The sequence below is a fragment of the Tenrec ecaudatus genome, chromosome 6 (assembly GCF_050624435.1).
Source record: "Tenrec ecaudatus isolate mTenEca1 chromosome 6, mTenEca1.hap1, whole genome shotgun sequence".
NCBI lineage: Eukaryota > Metazoa > Chordata > Mammalia > Afrosoricida > Tenrecidae > Tenrec > Tenrec ecaudatus.
This window is the reverse complement of record NC_134535.1, coordinates 93357259-93378376: the sequence shown is the minus strand read 5'-3', so window position 1 is coordinate 93378376 and position 21118 is coordinate 93357259. Positions and strand designations below refer to the sequence as shown.

Genomic DNA, 21118 nt, shown 5'->3' with positions numbered 1-21118 from the left:
CCTGAGGAGATGTTTGACTCTTACAAAAATCATCTCCTTCAGAAATGAAACAGGTATTGCTTTTACAGTTTTAAACAAAGGTCAATTTAAAGGGAGCCTCTGGCAAAGGGCATTTATAGAGGTCTAAATACAGGCATGTACACATGTAAATATATTCATATATGATGGTGGGGAAATAGATCTATGTGCATATATTCATAGGGTCAGTATTAAGGTAGCAAATGGACATTGGGCCTCTATTCAAGTACTCCCTCGATGCAAGAATACTTTGTTCTAATAATCTGGCATTCTGTGATGCTCACCTTCCCAACACAATTGCTGAAGACAAAATAGATACATAAACAAATGTGGTGAAGAAAGCTGATGGTGCCCAGCTATCAAAAGATATAGCATCTGGAATCTTACAGGCTTGAAGATAAACAAGTGGCCATCTAGCTGAAAAGCAACAAAGCCCACATGGAAGATGCACACCAGCCTGTATTATCATGAGGTGTCACGGGATCAGGTATCAGGCATCAAAGAACAAAACATCATATTCCTGTGAATGAGGGGGAGTGCAGAGTAGAAACCCAAAGCCCATGTGTAGGAAACGGGACATCCCCTTGCGGGGAGGAGATGAGCCAGTCAGGGTGCAGTATAGTAACGAGGAAACATACAACTTTCCTCTAGTTATTTAATGTTTCCTCCCCCGCCACTATCATGATCCCAATTCTACCTTACAAACACAGCTAGACCAGAGAATGTACACTGGTACAGATTAGAGCTGGAAACACAGGGAATCCAGGACAGATAAACCCCTCCGGACTAATAATGAGAGTAGTGATACCAGGAGGGAAAGGAGAAGGTGAGGGAGAACGGGGGAACCGATTACAATGATCTATATATACCCTAAAGGGAGATATCAGTGTAGTTCTAAACTATTTAAACTGGACTAGACTTGTAATAGCAGAAAGACACCAGAAAATCATGAGCTCTGCCCAAGGTGTTGTGGGGAGATTGGAAAGTGAGGTTTGACATTGGATTAGTAAAAGTAGTTTCCTCCATGTATTCCACACCTCAATAATACAGTTGCAATGGTGTAAAAAGCAGAAAGAGCAATAGAATCTTGAGTTTTCAAGCCCGGAGTTGAATAATAAGCCTGCATTCTCTATTTGCAGTGGAGTCAGCGCTAATGTCCAGTGGCCCCATTTGTGCCAGAGAACGGTGCTCCACACACAGGGTTTGTGGTGACAAATGTGTCAGGACTAGATTGGTAGGCCTTTCTTCCACGGCAACTCTGGGTGAATTTTAACCTCCAACTAACCATTAGGTTAGCAACTGTATTTAGTCTGGGTCAATTAGAGAAATAAATTCTTAAACACTCATATGTGTTTTATATACAAGAACAATTAAATATTGAGAAAACATCCCAGCCCACTCCAGATCAAGTCCATAAATCTGATATTAGCCTATATGTCTGATACCAATCTATAAAGTCCTCTTCAGACTCAAGAAACACATGCAATGACACTGAATAAAGAAAGATCACAGGACAGTGGGTGAGAAGCCTTGTGGATCCAGGGGCACTGTAAGCATCTCAGTGCTGGCAGGGGTCTCCACGTGCCTCCTTCAGCTCCAGGGCTGTAGCGCTGCTCTGTGTGTCTTGTCAGCAAGCATGCCTTGCAGGGAATGTGTGTCCCGCCTCCCACGAGCTAATTATCTTCTTAACACCTCCAAATGAGGTCACCAGGCTGCAACCTGATTGACAGTCTAAACTCCACCCCTTCACTCACAAGTCTCAAACTGACAACAGATTATGTAACTGAGCAGGTAAACCAGTGTACCACCCAGGGACTCCTAAGACTGTGCTAGAAAATTCTATATACCATAGGGAGATGGTATCTGCAGAGATCAAGGGTAAACCGTGTAAAAACTTTCACAAAGCTTCAAGAAATTAAGTCCTGAATGAATGAGTAGTGTAGACCATGAAGGAAAGAAGCAACTTGTGGACAGCTCAGTGAGGCTTCAGGAGCAATGAGGATCCCCAGCTGGCCTGGCCAGATACTAGATAAAATTTGCATTGATAAAAAGGTGCGAGAATGATTTTGCAGATAACAGGGGGAGGATCAAAGTTGCAGAGGTGAAAATCTGTGGTCTACCTGACTGTCGTGGTATTCATGTTAGGGAGCAATGGGCATAAATTCAGGAGGGCGGGCGGGGGGGAGAATGGAGGAGAGAGTTTGAGATAACATTTTTTTTTTAAGTGTTGGGCTGCTATCTACAAAGTTGGTGGTTCAAACCCACTCACTGCTCCTCAGGAGGAAAATGAGGCTGCCTGCTCCTGTAGTTTTGTAGGCTCATAAAGCCAGAGGGGAGTTCTGCTCTGTCCTATTTACAGTTCACTCTGACCCTGGTGGCATAGTGGTCATGAGTCAGGATGCCAACAGTTAAGGTTAACAGTTCAGAACCACTAGCTGCTCCGAGGCAGAAAGAACGAGGTTTTCTACTCCCGTAAAGAATGACAGTCTTGGAAATCTCCAGGGGTAGGTCTGCCCTGTCCTAGAGCGTCGTGTGAGTCGGGATGGACCAGACAGCAGTGAGTGAAATTAGTCAAAAAGTCTTCAGGAGTAGTGGGCTGGGTGATGACTCCTTACCAAATCAAACTCAAAAGGAATGTGAGTTTAACTGAATAAGTAGTAAAAACCCATTAGCATTTTTTGCACAAAGGCTTTTGAGAGAATTGTTAAAGGAAGACTTGCAGAAAGAAGCATTTAGAAAAGGCATCGATGCCTTGATTTGACCAATGAGCAAGAGCAGGCCTTCAGAGGAATGGGCTCCCAGATACAAAACCCAATGAGTATCTGCATTCATAAGTTTAAAACTACCCAGGTTACTGACTCTTACATGAAGAAAACTGTGAAGGAAAAGGTCGCTTTCTCGTATGATTGTAATGTCCACAAAGGGCTGGTGTATCTTCAGGGGTAAAATGATGTATGGGATATAGTGAAATAGCAGTCATTGGGGCTGTATTTTGGGCTTCTGACAGAGTGCTTCTTGTTTCTCTGGTTGAAGTACCTGAAAATCCATACTGGATACAGGCCAGTGTCCCTTTTTGCTTCTACGGAACCAGAGTGGAATTTGGGCCCAAACACTTGGCCAGGGTTTTCCCTGGGAGGGACAGGGGTGGGAAGACTAGATGGCCATCCAGTTCTCAGCAGCACAGCACGTCTGTTCTAGAGACGGAGGCAGAAGGGATTGAGTGCGGATTACAGGATCTAGGTAGGCCTCAACATCAAGTGGACATTCAAGAGGTTTTAGCCATTCTGATTAGCCTCCTGCACCATGACTTCTCTTTCAAAATCTACAGTGAATGAATTCAAGTGCCAGGGTGTTCCAGAGTGGCTATCAACAAGACAAAGGATGTAAGTCTCCCAAGTAGTATTTATAATTGCATTATTCTTAATTAGGCAGCAGTAACCTCGGAAAGAACCATCCTGTGGGATGTCTGATGCCTTCCTGGATGTATCAGCACGATTGTCAGAGCATCTGCCTCCTTGATCTCGAATTCCAAACCATTTGATTTACCTCTGCTTTTATATTCGGGGATTTCCCTCCTTGAACCTTGAAGGTGCAATTGGTATCTCATTATTACGCCCTGATTCTAGCCACAGAGAGATGGGAAGTTGCAAATATACCTCAGTGGTCTCATACAGGCTCTGACATTAAGAGATTCCCATTATTTCTGCTACCAGATCCCATCTGCTGCCAGGCTGGTGGAAGGAAATGCTTTCAAAGCTCTTGGCTGCATTCCGTTGGTCTTGGCTGCATTCTGGGCTGGCTCTCTATTGTTCAATAATTATTCAGCATGAAAAAGAAATGTCTAACCCTTCTCCAAAGCATGGTCCATGAAGTGAGGATCGGTTCTGGGTATGCTGCCCAAAGAGCACAATGCAGACCTTTCCAAATCTTCACTTGGGCCACACAGGGTCTGGGGTGTTCTTTATGCAAAAGATTGATTGTAAATTTTTTTCTGCTATCCTGATACTGCTGTTAATTCACTTCAGCAGTCTAGATACTAAAGATATGAAGATGATGGGAGCATGGCCCATGCTTTCTGATCTTTTAAGACATTTTTTTTACAATCCAAAGGGGAGTGCTGATATATAAACAAATGCTGTGATACAGAAAACAGAAAGCCTCAGACATCATCTGGACTTCTAAGGCATCTCACCTCAAAGCTCCTTGCCTTACAGTTTAGGAATCAATCACTCTTAAGTGTGCTCCGGCTATATGGAGCAGTTTCCAGAGAGCTACTTCATGAACACCCTTACGCAGGGTCTTTGGCCCCTCCTGCTGTGGCCTCCGCATGCCCATATGCCATTTCTGAGGGGGAAAAAATGACCATTTCACTGAGTCCAGCCAAGATGGCCATCACTCCCACCTCGGAGGAATGGTCTTCCTTCTTACATTTATAATAATACATCAGAGAACATACTAATAAAACTTCATAACTATGTTTAAACCATGTATCATAGAAGGGTTTAACTTACAACTCCCACATGGCCTGGGGCTGTTCTCGTGACTTTGCCTGACAACTCCCTTCTTCGTCCCTTCTCCAGAGTGATACAGCCTAAACACCTAACGCCATGATGCCCACGAATTAACAAGTCCATCAAATGGTATGCCAGGGTTAAAGATCTGTTAAAGATCTACAGTTAAAGATGCTGTTAAAGATCTACAGCAATGATGGTGCCTGGCTATAAAAATATATATATACAACGCCTGGGGTCTTAAAGACTTGAAGGTAAATAAGTGATCATCTAGCTGCGAAGCAACAAAGCCCACATGGAAGAAGCACACCAGCCTGTGTGATCATGAGATGTCGAAGGGATTAGGTATCAGGCACTGGACATCGTTTTGCAGAGGGGTATAGGGGAAGAGACAAGTCACTCAGGGTGCAGTGTAGCATCAATGAAACACACAAGTTTCCTCTAGTTCTTAAATGCTTCCTCCCCTCCTCCACTCCCACTATCATGATCCCAATTCTACCTTACAAACCTAGTTAGACCAGAGGATATAGAGTGGTGCAGATAGGAACTGGAAACACAGGGAATCCAGGACAGTAGTGAGAGTGGCGATACCGGGAGGGTGAAGGGAATACGGGGTAGAAAGGGGGAACAGATTACAAGGATCTACATATAACCTTGTCCCTAGGGGATGGACAACAGTAAAGTGGGTGGAGGAAGACGTTGGGCAGTGTAAGATATAATAAAATAATAATAATTTATAAATTATCAAGGGTTCATGATGGAGGGGGCAGTGAGGAGGGAGGGGAAAAATGAGGAGCTTATTCCAAAAGCCCAAGTGGAAAGCAAATGTTTTGAGAATGATGATGGCAACAAATATACAAATGTGCTTGATGCCATGGATGGATGTATGGATTACGATAAGAGTTGTACAAGCCCCAAATAAAATTATTTCAATTAAAAAAAAATAAACAAACAAAAATCCAGCCATGAACTCAATGCCTCCTACCAGACAAAATAAGAACCTGGAAGCTCTAGGAGGGGTCTCACTACTTGTGTTAGACAGGGTGCTCTAGAAAGATAAAACCAGATTGCTGATAATTACATATATATTTATAAAGATAGATAGATAGATAACACAAGAAATGAACTGTTAAATTATATACAGATAGATAAATAATACAAGAAATGAACAGTTAAACTATAAAGCAGTACAATGGCTCAGTGCAACTCACTCCCAGGTAGTCCTCTGTAGAGATTTAGGCTATCCCAGCACAGGCAGCAAACAGCAAGGCAGGTCATCAACCATCAGCCAGATCACCAACCAGAGATGTATATTCCAACTATCTGGCAGGGCAAGTCTTAAAGGGACCTCGAATTACAGCGACACAGTCCATGGGTTAGGTGTCCCACAGGTAGTGTAGCTTACAAATTCAGGCACAGAACAAGCAAGGCAGCCGCACACTGGTCCGATCATCAAAGAGAAAGAAAGGCGAGGCTCACCAAGCCATTTATCTCTCCGCCCTTCAATTAATCCTACATGTGTTTATCAGCCAGGCTGGCACAACAAACTAACTATCTCAATCCAGCCCTTGCCAACCTGGCACCTGTACACAATTCTTTAGCCATATATACTTATATAATTTCCGGAGATTGATGAAATCACACTTATACTTATCATCAATCATCTCTCATACATATAAATGAAAACACACTGAGTCCAATTGTATCTGATATATCAGACCTGAACAAAGGAAAGATATGCAATAAAAACATAAAAAGAAAAAACATTGATAATTACAAACCTCGCTTTTGCAATTAGTCACGTAGTCGTGATTGATAGGTAGAATAACCTTCCTCTACTACCAATTCTGTATTACCTTTGCCCTCAGCAAACACCTCAGCTGGCTGTGGTTTTTGGCCTGGCGGGGTGACCCAGACCTTCATTCCTGAGGGGTCTGGGTCTTTATAAGTCCTGTCAGGATTCGGTTGCTAAAACTTACCATTTACTTTAATCACAGGGCATGGTAACACCAAGAGTCGGCCTATGGGATCTCCTGGATTCCAGACATATTCTTTATCTTCGTTATGTAACACCAGTCCAATTTCTCCCTGGTAATCAGGATCAATCACACCAATTAGTACAGTGACACCCTTCCTGACCTGTTGATCCAAAGGCATGAGAAGCCCAAAGTGGCCAGGGGGCATTCTCAGCTGCCAGTTCAGTGGAATCCGTGCTGTGTTTCCAGGTGGGAAAGTTCCTTTCTTCAGGACCAGGACCTCCAGGCCTGAGGAACACAGGGTTGCTGGGACAGGAAGCAAAAATGCTGCAAGTGGATCACTAGGAGTAATAGTGAGTGGTGCCACTCCAGCTTCCACCCCTTGGTTCCTGGACCCATGAATTCTGGCTTTTGGAGACACAGCACCATATATTGGCCGCTAGTTTAGAGCATATACAGCTACCTGGAGAACATTGCCCCAGCCCCACAAGGTGTTGCCACCTAGTTGGCGCCGTAATTGTGTCTTTAGGAGCCCATTCCATCGTTCTATCAAGCCGGCAGCTTCAGGATGATGAGGAACATGATACGACCAGTGGATTCCATGGGAATGGGCCCATTGCCGCACTGTATTTGTTGTAAAGTGAGTTCCTGGATCTGAAGCAATGCTATGTGGGATGCCATGCCGGTGGGTGAGGCATTCTGTAAGTCCACGAATAGTAGTTTTGGCAGAAGCATCACGTGCAGGGAAGGCAAATCCATATCCAGATTAGGTGTCTATTCCAGTAAGAACGAAACGCTGTCCCCTCCTTGATGGAAGTAGTCCTATGTAATCAGCCTGCCACCAAGTTGCTGGCTGATATCCCCGAGGAATGGTCCCATATCTTGGACGTAATGTTGGTTTCTGCTGCTGGCAAATGGGGCACTCAGCAGTGGCAGTGGCCAAGCCAGCCTTGGTGAGTGGAAGTCCATGGTGCTGTGCCCATGCATAACCTCCATCCCTGCCACCATGTCCACTTTGTTCATGTGCCCAATGGGCGATAACAGGAGTGGCAGAGGAAAGAGGAGGACCAGTCTCCACAGTCTCATCTTATCCACTTGGTTGTTAAATTCCTCTTCAGAGGTAATCCTTTGGTGAGCGTTCACGTGAGATACAATCAACTTTACTTTCTTGGCCCATTCAGAGAGGCCTATCCACATACCTCTTCCCCACACCTCCTTGTCACCAATTTTCTAATCATGGTCTTTCCAATTTCCTGACCATCCATCCAAGCCATTAGCCACAGCCCATTAATCAGTATACAGTCTCACATCTGGCCATTTTTCCTTATAGGTAAACTGAACGCCCAGGTGCACTGCTCGAAGTTCTTCCCATTGGGAAGATTTCCCTTCACCACTGTCCTTTAGGGAGATCCCAGAAGGGGCTGTAGTGCTGCTGCTGTCCACTTACGAGTGGCACCTGCATATCGTGCAGAGCCATCCGTAAACCAAGCATGACTTTTTTGGTCTTCACTTAAAGTATGGTAAGGAACTCCCCAGGAGGCCCTAGGTGCAGACTGGGAGAAAGGAGGTAATGTGACAGGAGTGGAGACTGGGCATTTGGGCCACTTCTTCATGCAGCTTACTTGTTCCTTCAGGTCCTGCTTTGGTCCGATCTCGTATATACCACTTCCATTTAACAATGGAGTGTTGCTGTGCATGTCCAACTTTATGATTACATGGGTCAGACAATAACCAGTTCATGATAGGTAATTCAGGCCTCATGGTGACTTGGTGGCCCATGGTGAGGCGTTCAGTCTCCACCAAGGCCCAGTAACAGACTAACAGCTGTTTTTTAAAAGGAGGAGTAGTTGTCTGCAGAGGATGGCAGGACTTTACTCCAAAATCCAAACGGTCTACACTGTGATTCACTAATAGGGGACAGCCAAAGACTCCACACTGCATCTTTATCTACAACTGACACCTCTAGCACCATTGGGTCGGCTGGATCATATGGCCCCAATGGCAAAGCAGCTTGCACGGCAGCCTGAACCTGTTGAAGAGCCTTTTCTTGTTCTCGGACCCACTCAAAATTGGAGGCTTTTCACGTCTCTTGATAAATAGGTCGAAGTAGAACACCCAAGTGAGGGATATGTTGCCTCCAAAATCCGAAGAGGCCCACTAGGCGTTGTGCCTCATTTTCAGTCGTTGGGGGTGCTGAATGCAATAGCTTATCCTTCACTTTAGTAGGAATATCTCGACATGCCCCATACCACTGGACCCCTAGAAATTTTACTGAGGTGGAGGGTACCTGAATCTTCATTGAGTTAATTTCCCAACCTCTTATATGCAGATATTGTACCAATGAATCTAGAGTCTTTGATACATCCTCCTCAGTGGGTCCAATCAGCATAATGTCATCAATATAATGGAACAGTGTGACATTTTGTGGAATATACAGGTGATCAAGGTCCTTTCAGACTAAATTATGGCACAGAGCAGAAGAGTTTATGTACCCCTGGGGGAGAGTTGTGAAACTGTATTGTTGCCCCTGCCAGCTGAAGGCAAACTGCTTCTGGTGGTCCTTCAAGACTGGCATAGAGAAGAAGGCATTAGCCAGATCAATAGCTGCATACCAAGTACAAGGAGGAGTATTAATTTGCTCAAGCAATTAAATCACATCTGGAACGTCAGCTGCAATTGGAGTCACCACCTGGTTACGTTACGATAACCCACTGTCATTCTTCGGGATTCATCGGTCTTCTTTACAGGCCAAATAGGTGAGTTAAATGGGGATGTGGTAGGAATCACCAGCCCTGCATCTTTCAAGTCTTTGATGGTGGCACTGATCTCTGCAATCCCTCCAGGAATGTGGTATTGCTTTTGGTTTACTATTTTCCTAGGTAATGGCAGTTCTAATGGTGTCCACTTGGCCTTTCCTACCATGATAGCCCTTATTCCACATTTCAGGAATCCAATATAGGTGTTCTGCTAGTTACTAAGTATTTCTATTCCAATGATGCATTCTGAAAGTGGGGAAATAACCACAGGATGGGTCCAGGGGCCCACTGGACCCACAGTGAGGCGTACCTGAGCTAAAACTCATTGATAACTTGACCTCCATAAGCCCCCACTCTGACTGGTGGAACTTTGAAACACTTTTGATCTCCTGGAATTAGTGTCAGTTCTGATCCAGTGTCCAGTAATCCCTGAAAAGTTTGATTATTTCCTTTCCCCCAGTGAACAGTCACTCTTGTGAAAGGCCGCAGGTCCCTTTGGGGAAGGCTAGAAGAAAGACTAACAGTATAAACCTTCAGTGATGTAGCAGGGTCCTCCTTACAAGGGACCTGGCCTCCCCTTCATTCAAGGGGTTGTGAGTCTGTAAACTGGCTCAGGTCTGGGAATTGGTTGAGTGATCGCGACTGTCTTTTCTACTGTTCACTTGATCTACCATTCTTTTGCCTGTATAGATCACGTAAATATTTAGTAGGCTTCCCATCTATTTCATTCCTAGGGACACCATGGCTATGTAGCCAATGCCATAAGTCCACACGAGACAGGTTGCTTTGATTACTACTGAAACTTTGTTGTCTATTATAACCACGCCCACCTGTCTGTTGACTCAGTGCTGACACCTGCCCTCTACCATCACAGGGACCAATCAGCCCCATTGTGGGCAAATGTCGGAGTTCGCTTAGGGCAGTGCCCACTGTTAATCCTGGTGCACATAAAATAGCAATTACAGGAGTCTTAAGAGATGCTGGGGCCCACTTCACAAACGTGTTCCTTATGGTTGTGGTAAAGGGTATGTCCTCAGGACACCCCCTTTTTGGATCTATGGGACTATCTTGATAGATCCATTTCAACATACCAATTTCTCTAAGCTTCTGGATGCCTTCCTCTGCAGTGTACCAAGGTAGGTCAGGTACTTCAAATTAGTCTAATCTAGGCCATCTGGCAGTCCATGCTTCATTGAACCAACCAAATAAAGAATTAGATCCTCTCTTAGCCCCTCTCACAGAGACATTGAAAGAAGAGTCTGTGCTTAGGGGTCCCATATCCAGAAACTCATACCGGTCTAATATTACATTTCGTGCACCAGTATCCCACACCCTGAGTAACCATTCCCAGGGGTATTCTCCAGGCTTCTGCTTATACGTATTTAAAAACTCGAGCAGATTTTTGTGAGGGTAGCGCACTTCTTCTTGCGTAATCATCTCAACCTCACCTTTAGGAGCTTTCTGAGACTTAATTTTAGTGACAGGTCTAGCGGAAATAATGGGTGCTGAGGGTGTTTCCTGGGTGCTCTCAGCAATAGCTTGTAAGGCATCTCCCTCAGGCAATGCTACTGATGCAGCCCCACATGGCGTATCAACTTGAACAGTTTGCCTAACCTGCTCAGGTATGGATTGTGAATTAACACTTTCAGCTGGGAGGGGTGGATCTGTTGACTGGGGTGAGTCAATTGTTTCTAAGGGCTCAATATCCTCCTCTTCTGGATCATCAGCCCATATGTTCCCATCCCATGTTTCAGGGTCCCAACTTTTCCCAATTAATGCCCTTACTTTGGTTTCAGACACTGCTCTAGATCTGCAATTCAGCTGCCGTTGTAATTCAGCCACTCACATAATGAGACTCTGGACCTGGTTCTCAGCAATGTCAGCTCTTTTACTAGAGGAGAGAAGGCTCTCCTTTGTAGCACAGATGGAAGTTTTTGAATTCGTTAGTCTGCACCTGAGGTGCGCTTCTGAGGCTCTGAGACCATCCCTCTCCTCAATCACACTTTCGATTGTAAGGACCAGCCGACCATCTTCCCTATACTTGTTATCCTTACAAAATTCCTGGAAAATATCAAACATACGCTCACTCAGAGCCTCTCTTTTAACCAGCACCTCATCTATCGGTGGTGCTACTTTAGGTATTATCTTTGCTATTTCACACCATGGATTAGGAAATGTAGCAGACTTATCCATGCTTCGGGGTGTTGAAGTAGCATTACTAGTGTTAAGACTAGTCAGGTTGGAAAGCCAATTTAAGAAGCCCCTATTTATGATTTTATTTCTCTAGAAGCACTCCTGGTACAAAAATTGCTGATAATTTATATAGATAGATAGATAGGTAGATAGATAGATAGATATAGATAACACAAGAAATGAACTGTTAAATTATATACAGATAGATAGATATATAATCCAAGAAATGAACAATTAAATTATAAAGCAGTACAATGGCTCAGTGCAACTCACTCCCAGGTAGTCCTCTGTAGAGAGATTTAGGCTATCCCAGCACAGGCAGCAAACAGCAAGGCAGGTTATCAACCATCAGCCAGGTCACCAATCGTCAGTCCCCAGCTCCAGAGATGTACATTCCAATTCTCTGGTGAGGCAAGTCTTAAAGGGACCTCAAATTACAGCGACACAGTTCACAAGTTAGGTGTCCCACAGGTAGTGTAGCTTGCAAATTGAAGCACAGGATAAGCAAGGCAGCCACACACTGGTCCGATGAACAAAGAGTGAGAGACATAAAAGGCGAGCCTCACTTAGCCATTTATCCCTCTGCCCTTCAATTAATCCCACATGTGTTTATCGGCCAGGCTGGCACAATAAACTAATTATCTCACTACTCTCATCTTTTTGGTAGTGCAGACTCACCAGGGGTCTGTCCCCAGCATATCCTGACTGACAGTTCAGCGGGCTGGCTACCTCTACCTGTTCCTTCAGTCTGCGTTTCCCCAAGTCACCGCTCCATTCCAGACGCCAGCCACACAAGATTCCCCCAGCAAAAGATGGCATCTTCCTCTAGCACTTTTACTCTATGTAATCAGTATGTGTGTGTGGAGAGATAATTGCCTACGAATGTTTACTTGGTTATTTCCTGTTGAAGTCTCAGGTCAAATATGATTTGCCTCCAATCATCCCCCCCCCCTTTTTTAAGGAAAAAAAAAGATCTACAGCAACACTAAAACTGTTCACAGTGTTCAAGCGAGGGGATTTATACAGAATCCTCCGAACAGTATGAATTCCTATGTGACAGGACTTCAAAAAGTTCATGGAAAAACTCCATTACCTTTTTAATTCATTTCCTCAATGAATTTTTTAAAATTCATACACAAAAACACACTATATATATATATATATACTCAAATATACACACAACAAGGAAACAGATGGACTTTGGGCATCTACTTAAAGCTTACCTCAGTACAAGAATGCTTTGTTCTAATAATGTGGCATTAGATCACAACATGATCACTGAAGACAAAAGGTGTACATAAGCAAATGTGGTGAAGAAAGCTGATGGTGCCTGGCTATTAAAAGATATAGTGTCTAGGGTCTTAAAGACTTGAAGTTAAACAAGCAACTATCTATGAGGGAAGCAACAAAGCCCACATGGAAGAAGCACACCAGCCTGGGTGATGATGAGATATCAAGAATAGGTACCAGAAATTCAAAAATAGCAATCAGATTGACATGAAGGCGTGTGGACAAAGAGGAGACCCCAAACCCATCTGTAAAATAATTGGACAGTCCCTCACAGAAGGGCCACACAGAGGACATGGTAAATCTAGGGAATGGTATAGCACTGATGAAACACATAACTCTCCTCTAGTCCGTTAATATTTCCTCCCCTTACTATTATGGTCTCTGTTTTACCTCATTAATCTTGTTAGACCTGCGAATGTTCATTTGTGCGTTTGATGCATGAAAGCCAAGATAGATAACCTTTCAGAAACAGTTACGGGAATAATGACTCCCTGAGGGAACAGGAAGGGAACTGATAGCAATGTTGCAGGTGAATGGATACATTGGATGGTGTAAGATACAGCAAAAAAAAAAAAACCTAGTAAAAATAATAATCAGGGATCCTGGAGGATAGGGTGTTGGAGGGAGGGGATAAAGGGGAGCTGATATCAAAGAGTTCAAGAAGAAAGAAAATGATGGTAGCAATTGTAAAATAATGTTTGATCTAACTAAATTATGGATTGTTGTATCTGTAAGAGCTTCCAATTAAATGATTAATTTTTAAAAGGTGATGCATAAATGAACATTGAGATTAAGAACAAAACAAAAAGTTACAGTCTTGGAAACGCATAGGGGCAGTCTACCCTGTTCTATAGGATAGCTATCAGTTGTGAGTTGGTTTTCTTTAATTTAGTAAGTAGATAGGCAAACGGAGAGGCAGGCGGATGTCAACGTTGTTAACCTGGAAACTATGCAACAAGGATGCTCAGAATCCCCTTCTCTAAGTGGCTGGGTGAGAATTTGATGCCATAACTCGCTGACAGAATTCTCAGTCAGATACAATGATAGATACAGAAATACAGATGAACTCTCCTTTATTGGTGTTCTCTCTCCTCTTTCTCACATTCAACACCTCTCCTGGCTGCTGGCCTCCCTTGCAGACCCACCTGTGTAGCTGTGGGCTCCCGTAGGAGGCAGCTACATAGAAGCAACTGAGCTCGTAGACCTGCTACACGCTCCTTTTTATGGTGAGGGTAGGTACACGCTATTTCCTGTAAGCTCCAACTTGTCCACTCAGACCAGGGTTTCAGGAAGATTGTTGAAGGCTTTCTTTGACTTCCAACACCACCTTTCTTTCATAGTTCACTCCTCTGACAAGTTAAGGTTTAATTCCTACAACCAATCTCGTGTCCTATAATCATACCTGATATGATATATAAGGAGCTTCAAAAAGTTCACCAAAAAGTTCCTCTGTCCTTTAAGTCCACTGTTCCTTGAATTTTCTACCCTCCTCCTATGGATATGTGTAGAAATATGTCTGAAAGATACAGTCCAAATGTAAATATTAGTTCTGATTGAAAGGCTTATGAGAGATTTTTTTCATTATTTGTAATTCTTTTTTTTAATAATAAGCTAAGTTTTAAGTGATTAAAGAAAAATTCTCTACTTGCGTCAGTCTGGGTAGACTAGAGAAACAAATCCATGGATATACATATGTGTATAAGAAAAAGGTTTATATACAAGAACAATTGAACATGGAGAAAACATCCCAGCCCAGTCCACATGAAACCCATAAGTCTGATATTAGCCCATATGTCTGATATCAATCTATAAAGTCCTCTTCAGACTCATAAAACACATGCAATGAAGCCAAATACAATATGATCACAAGCCAGTGGGTAGAAAGTCTTTGGGTCCAGTGGCGTTGTAAGCATCTCAACACTGGCAGGGGTCTCTCTGTGGCTTCTCCAGCTTCTGAGGTCTGGTTGTGTCCATGTGGCTTGTCTTCTGCAATGTCTCCCAGAGAGTAGCAGAGAGAGAGAGAAGTGTATTCCACCTCCAAGGAGGAAGTACCAGATTTCCCAGGAAAAGACCATGCCCACACAGAAGTCTCATTGGCTATCTCCAGATTGAGAGACTAGAGTCCACCCCTACAGTGTTTTTGTTTGTTGTTTTAATTGTTTTATTACGGGTTTATACAACTCTTATCACAATCCATACATACATAACTTGTGTAAAGCCCATTTGTACATTCATTGTCCTCATCATTCTCAAAATATTTGCTCTCCACTTAAGCACCTGGCATCAGGTCCTCAATTTTTTCCCTCCCTCCCCACTTCCCCCTCCTTCATGAACTCTTGATAATTTATAAATTATTATTTTGTCATATTTTGCCCTGTCCAATGTCTCCCTTCACCCATTTTTCTCTTGTCCATCCCCCAGGGAGGAGGTCACACATAGATCCTTGTAATCGGTTCCCCCTTTCCAACCCACCCTCCGCTACTTTCCCAGTATTGCCACTCTCACCACTGGTCCTGATGGGATCATCCGCCCTGGGTTCCCTGTGTTTCTGGTTCCTCTCTGTACCAGTGTACATCCTCTGGTCTAGCCAGACTTGCAAGGTAGAATTCGGATCATGATAGTGGGGGTGGAGGAAGCATTAAGGAACTAGAGGAAAGTTGTATTTTTCATCGTTGCTACATCAAACCCTGTCTAGCTCGTCTCCTCCCCAAGACCCCTCTGCAAGGGGATCTCCAGTGGCCTACAAATGGGCTTTGGGTCTCCACTCCGCACTCCCCTCTCATTCACTATGGTAAGATTTTTTTGTTCTGATGATGCCTGAACCTGATCCCTTCAACGCCTCGTGATCGCACAGGCTAGTGTGCTTCTTCCATGTGGACTTTGTTGATTCTCAGTTAGATGGCCGCTTGTTTACCTTCAAGCCTTTAAGATCCCAGATGCTGTATCTTTTGACAGCCAGGCACTATCAGCTTTCTTCCCCACATTTGCTTATGAACCCATTTTCTTCAGCAATCGTATCATGGAGGTGAGCACACAATGATATGAATTTTCTTTCTTTGATGCCTGATAACTGATCCCTTTGGCACCTCATGATCACGCAGGCTGGTGTGCTTCTTCCATGTGGGCTTTGTTGCTTCTGAGCTAGATGGCTGCTCTTAATCCTTAAATTGACACCAGATTAGGTGACTACCACATTACTCAACAATGACTAAAAATCTTTTAAAAATGATAAAAGTCCATAGAATTTCAGAGCTGCCTAAGTGTCCCAGAGAATAGACTGAGCACTCTGGGTGGCATATATCAAAGAGAAGTATCTCATTTGTAGCCAACCATGTTTCATTTAAGAGACTCTAACTTCTAAGTAACAATCATTCTTTGACATCTATTAAACAGAAACCCTGGCAGCAATGAATGAGACACCAAACAAACCCACCAAAGCTAATGCCACTGAATCAAGTCTGGCTCAAAGTGCTTTTATCAAGGGTTTTGAGGACTATGAATTTGTGTTGGAGCAGCTGCATCATTCTCTCAGGGAGCAGCTTATGGGTTTGAACCTTTGGTCTTGTGGTTAGCCGCTCAAAGCCTAACCCATGGTCCCACCAGGTCAGCTACTTTGATAGTGTCATTAGGTTAGCCAATGGTATAGAATTTAAAACACTGTTGAGGAAATTAATATAAGTATAGGCCAGCTATGAACCTCAAGACATGAATTTTTGGCTTGTACAGATTAAACCCTTATGTGACAGGACACTGTTTACACAAACAACAGGGGTTAGTGATAGGGTAAATCTTACAACAATCTTCAATGACAACCCCAGAGCCACACACCCCAGATTAATAAGACATGTCATAATGAAGTGAGGAGGACATTAGTTAAGGTGGTTTGGGGCCACCATTCATTGGGAACCCTCAAATCAAAAGATTCCAATCAAAGTCCCACATCCTCCAGTTCTGTGCCCTTGGAATACCAGGAATCTGCTTCTTCCCATGCTAGGGAGTTTCAGCCTTAAGTCTGATGGCGACTGGCGAGTTTGAGGTAAAGCCCAGTTCACTCAGTGGGGTTTCCGCATCAAGTCCTTCTGGTGTGGCCCATGAAGGATGTTGTGTGCCTCGAAAGAACAGAGTCTAACAGCCCAATAGTCTACAGTACACAGACTGGGTCACCAAGGACTGCATAGACACTAGGTCAAAAGTGTCCAGTTTGAAACCTAATACCTGGTAGATCCTCCCCTTGGGGTTCACATGGTATTGCTAAGCGTGTTCGCCTGACGGGAAGTCGCAGCTCCTTGTTTTCTGACCAACAGAGATGTAGTTGCCTTTTCCAAGACATGCATGCATGCCCTTCCCCGCCTTGCCTCATATTCCCAGTAAGTTTCCCTTTTCACTCTGGTGAAAGTGTCTGTGGATTGGGGTGACCTCAGCACAATTTTGCACGGCAGCAACTGCACAATCTTCTTCCTCGCTGCACATCTTGAAAAACTGACCCCAGCTGGGGTGAGGTCTCCCGTCAAAGTAGTTTTTAAGATGAACATACAGAGGGAGTGATACATGTTTCCTGGATGAAACAAGGTAGGCTTCTTCTACCACATTGCTTAGGGGACTGAACTAGAAGGACACATGCCTGGGAGCGGTGACCGGGCTTTATCATGGCGTTTATCTGACAGTGGGGAGCCCATACAAGATGTGTCCTTTTGTGACTGCCTGACTTCACTCAGCATGATGGCTTCCAGGTCCCTCCACACCGTTCTGTGCTTCATTGCTGTGTTGTAAGGATGTTCGGCAGTCCATTGTGTGTACGGGCCAGTCTGTAGCCATTCTTCTGATGAGCACTGGCGCTGTTCCCAGCGTCTTGCTGTGGGCACTGGGCTGCAGTGAACATGGCAGAGCATATGTCTGTGTTCCGCCTCTTATTCTTAGGGGTACATGCCCAGCAAACGTCTTGCTGAGTCACGTAGTATTTCTATGCCCAGTTGTTTAGGTAATTTCCATACTGCTCTCCACAATGGTTTTACATAGTTACAAGCCCACCAGCAGTTTATAAGAGTTCCCATCTCTCCGAACCCTCTCCAGAATTTGTTGTTCTCTGTTTTGCTTTGATTGGACTGTCATTATGAGTGTAAGGTGATAGCTCATCTTTCTTTCGGTTTGCATGTCCTGGATGGCTGGTGATACTAAGCATTTCCTTCTGTTTGTCATTTGAGCATCATCCTATGTAAACTGTCTATCCATATCCTTTGCCCACCTTTTAATTGGATTATTCACTTTTTTCTTATTGAGGTATTGCAGAATTCTGTAGATTTTAGTAATTATGTTTTTTTTTATAAAGGAAAGAGACTGCATAATTCTACATCTTCAGACTTTTGATCACCTCCACATTTCTTCCTTGAATCTCTTCCCACTCTGGGAGGGTATAGATATAAATCTCAATTTTACCAAAGCAGAGACACACAGGACAAAAGAGGGTCGGATTAAGAATTCATGATATGGAGCTCTGGTGGCACAGTGGTTACGAATTGGGCTGAAATCCGCGAGGTCGGAAGTTTGAAACTACCAACTGCTCTGTTGGGGAAGGAGTGAAGGAGGGAGGGAAGGAAGGGAGGAATGAAGGGAGGAAAGAAGGGAGGAAGGAAGGAAGGAAGGAAGGAAGGAAGGAAGGAAGGAAGGAAGGAAGGAAGGAAGGAAGGGTCATGATAAAAAAATTTAACAGTTTTTCTGAAATCAATCCAACTAAAAATCAACATACTTATGAAAATATACAATTTCCATATGTATTTGGTCAGTCTTTGGAGAGTGGGTTGATAGGGCTCACTTTTGGTTTCTGTAGACAAAGAGACCATGTGTCTGAAACAGTTCATATTAGTATCATCAATTCATTTCACAGGTAAGATTTTAGCTAAAAAGTTTGGCAAATGATCAGTAGACCTGCAAATCCTTTAACATTTTATCAAATGAATTTGTTGTGCACAGCATATAATTACAGAGCAGGGAATATGCTGTTAAACTATCAAAAGTATGAGATAAATTGGCTTCTGGAAGCACGAGGATAGTGAAAAGCACATTGTAGCACCTGAGTAAATTGCCATCTGAGAAAAGACTTAAAATGGTATTGATATAAAAACCAAAAGATAATTCCTTAAGAAATGAATATTAGCTGACACTCCCTGGGAGACATAGCAGCTGACAAGACACATGGACCCACCCTGGTTCAGAGACCCCTGCCAGCACTGAGATGCTTCCAATGCCACTGGATCCAAAGATATTTTACCCACTGGTCTGTGATCGCCTGCATTCAGCGTCATTGCATGTGTTTCATGAATCTAAAGAAGATATAATAGATTGGTATTGGACATATAGGCTAATATTGGACCTATAGACTTGATCTGGACTGGACCAAGATGTTTTCTCAATGTTAAATTGCTTTTGTATATAAATCTCTTCCTTATACACATGTGTGTCCATGGATTTGTTTCTCTAGTCTACCCAGACTAACACATTATGGTATCTTGGGAGTGGGGTACTGGAGAAACAAATAATAAAAATGGAGGGTACATGTTTGTGTGACTTCTGCCTCACGGTAGTGTTTCTTCTTTGGCTAGCCAGAAGACAGATATAGCCTTGTAGTTTACTGAATTGTTTTGTAGAAAGAATATGGGAAGTTAAAGCTTTGATTATTTTGTTTGGTTGTAGTCTTTGATTATTCCTGTGTGAAATGGAAAAAATGAATGTTGTTAATGTATATTTTGAGCTCAGGGGTAGAAATCGCCATTTGAATTCCTCAGAAACCATGCTGCTTAAGGAAAATGGCTGCCAGAAGGGAGAATGGTTCTGTTTTGATACTCTCAGCAGCATATTTTTCTATAAATAGAATAGTTTAGATAAGGATTTAGATAAGCTAAATAAGAGTTGAATTTAACTGTTTTAAGAATTGAGTTTAGTATCTGATTCTACTTTATTTATACTGATTTCCTCTGTTGATTATTATTGATATAATAATTGGTTGCAGAAATTATCATGATAATATTATTGATAAAATAATATGATTGAGAGAAATGTTTATTGGGAAGTATGAAAATAGAGAGCTTGTAAGTCTACTTGCCTCAAGCCATCAATGTGATCGTTAGATGTGTTTAGGACATAAAGACGGCTCTGAAAGGATAAGCCCCACTCAGGGCTTTGGAGTACTCAGAATATTTGCATTCCAAGAGAGCTGCCTAAGGGCACGATTGATAGATTGAAGGACAAAAGGAACTCTTTGGATTTGAAGTTTCAACTCTAGTGGATTTTGTCAGAAGCTGGAAAAAATCTGGAACCATGAAGAAAACTCTCTAGGACTGAATGTTAAAGGGAGCCTGTGAGCAGGCTGAAATGCTTGCTAGGTGATCAGCTGGATTCACTTGTTGAGTGGAAGTGGGAGAAATGCAGCAATAGAGAGACGGGTTGTCCTTGGCCATTTACACCCATGAACCTGGTTTATAGGAACTAGAGGAGAAGACAAGAGTGGGTTGACTGATCTGAGTTCATGACCTAGCACAAGGGGCTAGGGTTGGTGAGAATTTGTGATGGGACTATGGTCTAGGGCAAGGCGACCAATGGATACCCTGGTGAGGCTAAGAGAGGCAGCCTACATTGAGTTGACCAGAACCTGATCAAATGAAGAGATTTTTGAGCCTGTGAACTGGTGCATATTGCCGTTGACTTTGTGAATGGCCTATCCTGATTTGACTTTGCTTATGGAGGCAGATTTCACAAGGTTCCAACTGGAATGAAGATTCTTCACGTCGAAAAATATGATTGTCTCCTCAGAGCACTGGGTTGATGTAAGTGGGCAGTATATAAATTGGATACCCAAAACTGGGGGGGGGGGGGATAAAGGCATGAAGCAGTTGGCTTACAAACTTTCATAGGTAGGGGAATATATTCACAGGGTTATAGGATCAAGGTATAGGTGTCACTTCACTGCAATTGTTAGGCATAGGATAGTTTTGTTTTGTTCACTTATAAAATGTTATGTTTAAATGAGGGTGGCCCATGTTGAATTGTATGCACTTTAGGGTTTTGTTTTTTTTTTGCATTTTGTATGCACTTTAATTTTATCCTGTTAGGTACAAATACAATTTTATAATTGTTAGTTTGAAATTTATATATGGCTAAAGAGTTATGTGAACGTGTTAAATTGACAAGGAGTGGTCTGTGGTAGTCACCTAATCTGGTGTTAATTTGAGGATGAAAAGTGTAGGGGTGGAGTCTAGCCTGTCAGGCTGGAGATAGATAGCCAATGAGACCTCTGTGTGGGCATGGCCTTTTGAGAATTCTGGGAAATCCGGTACTTCCTCCTTGGAGGTTGGAGACACTTCTCTCTCTGACACTCTCTGGT

The 21118-nt window shown here is 43.2% G+C and overlaps 1 protein-coding gene across 7 annotated transcripts in view; it reads right to left on the bottom strand.

Moving 5' to 3' along the window:
* Positions 1-21118, bottom strand: part of GXYLT1 (glucoside xylosyltransferase 1) — a 217016-nt gene that overhangs the window by 125728 nt on the left and 70170 nt on the right. Inside the window, exon 9 of one of the 7 annotated variants that reach the window (XM_075551876.1) lies at positions 14142-14260. The exons of 5 other annotated variants lie outside the window; for them this stretch is intronic. In XM_075551876.1, coding sequence (XP_075407991.1) covers positions 14237-14260 — 24 coding nt within the window. In that variant the 3' untranslated portion in view covers positions 14142-14236. Of the gene's footprint in view, positions 1-14141; positions 14261-21118 lie in introns of those variants that run through there. One more of the 7 variants, XM_075551880.1, reaches the window with a different exon arrangement.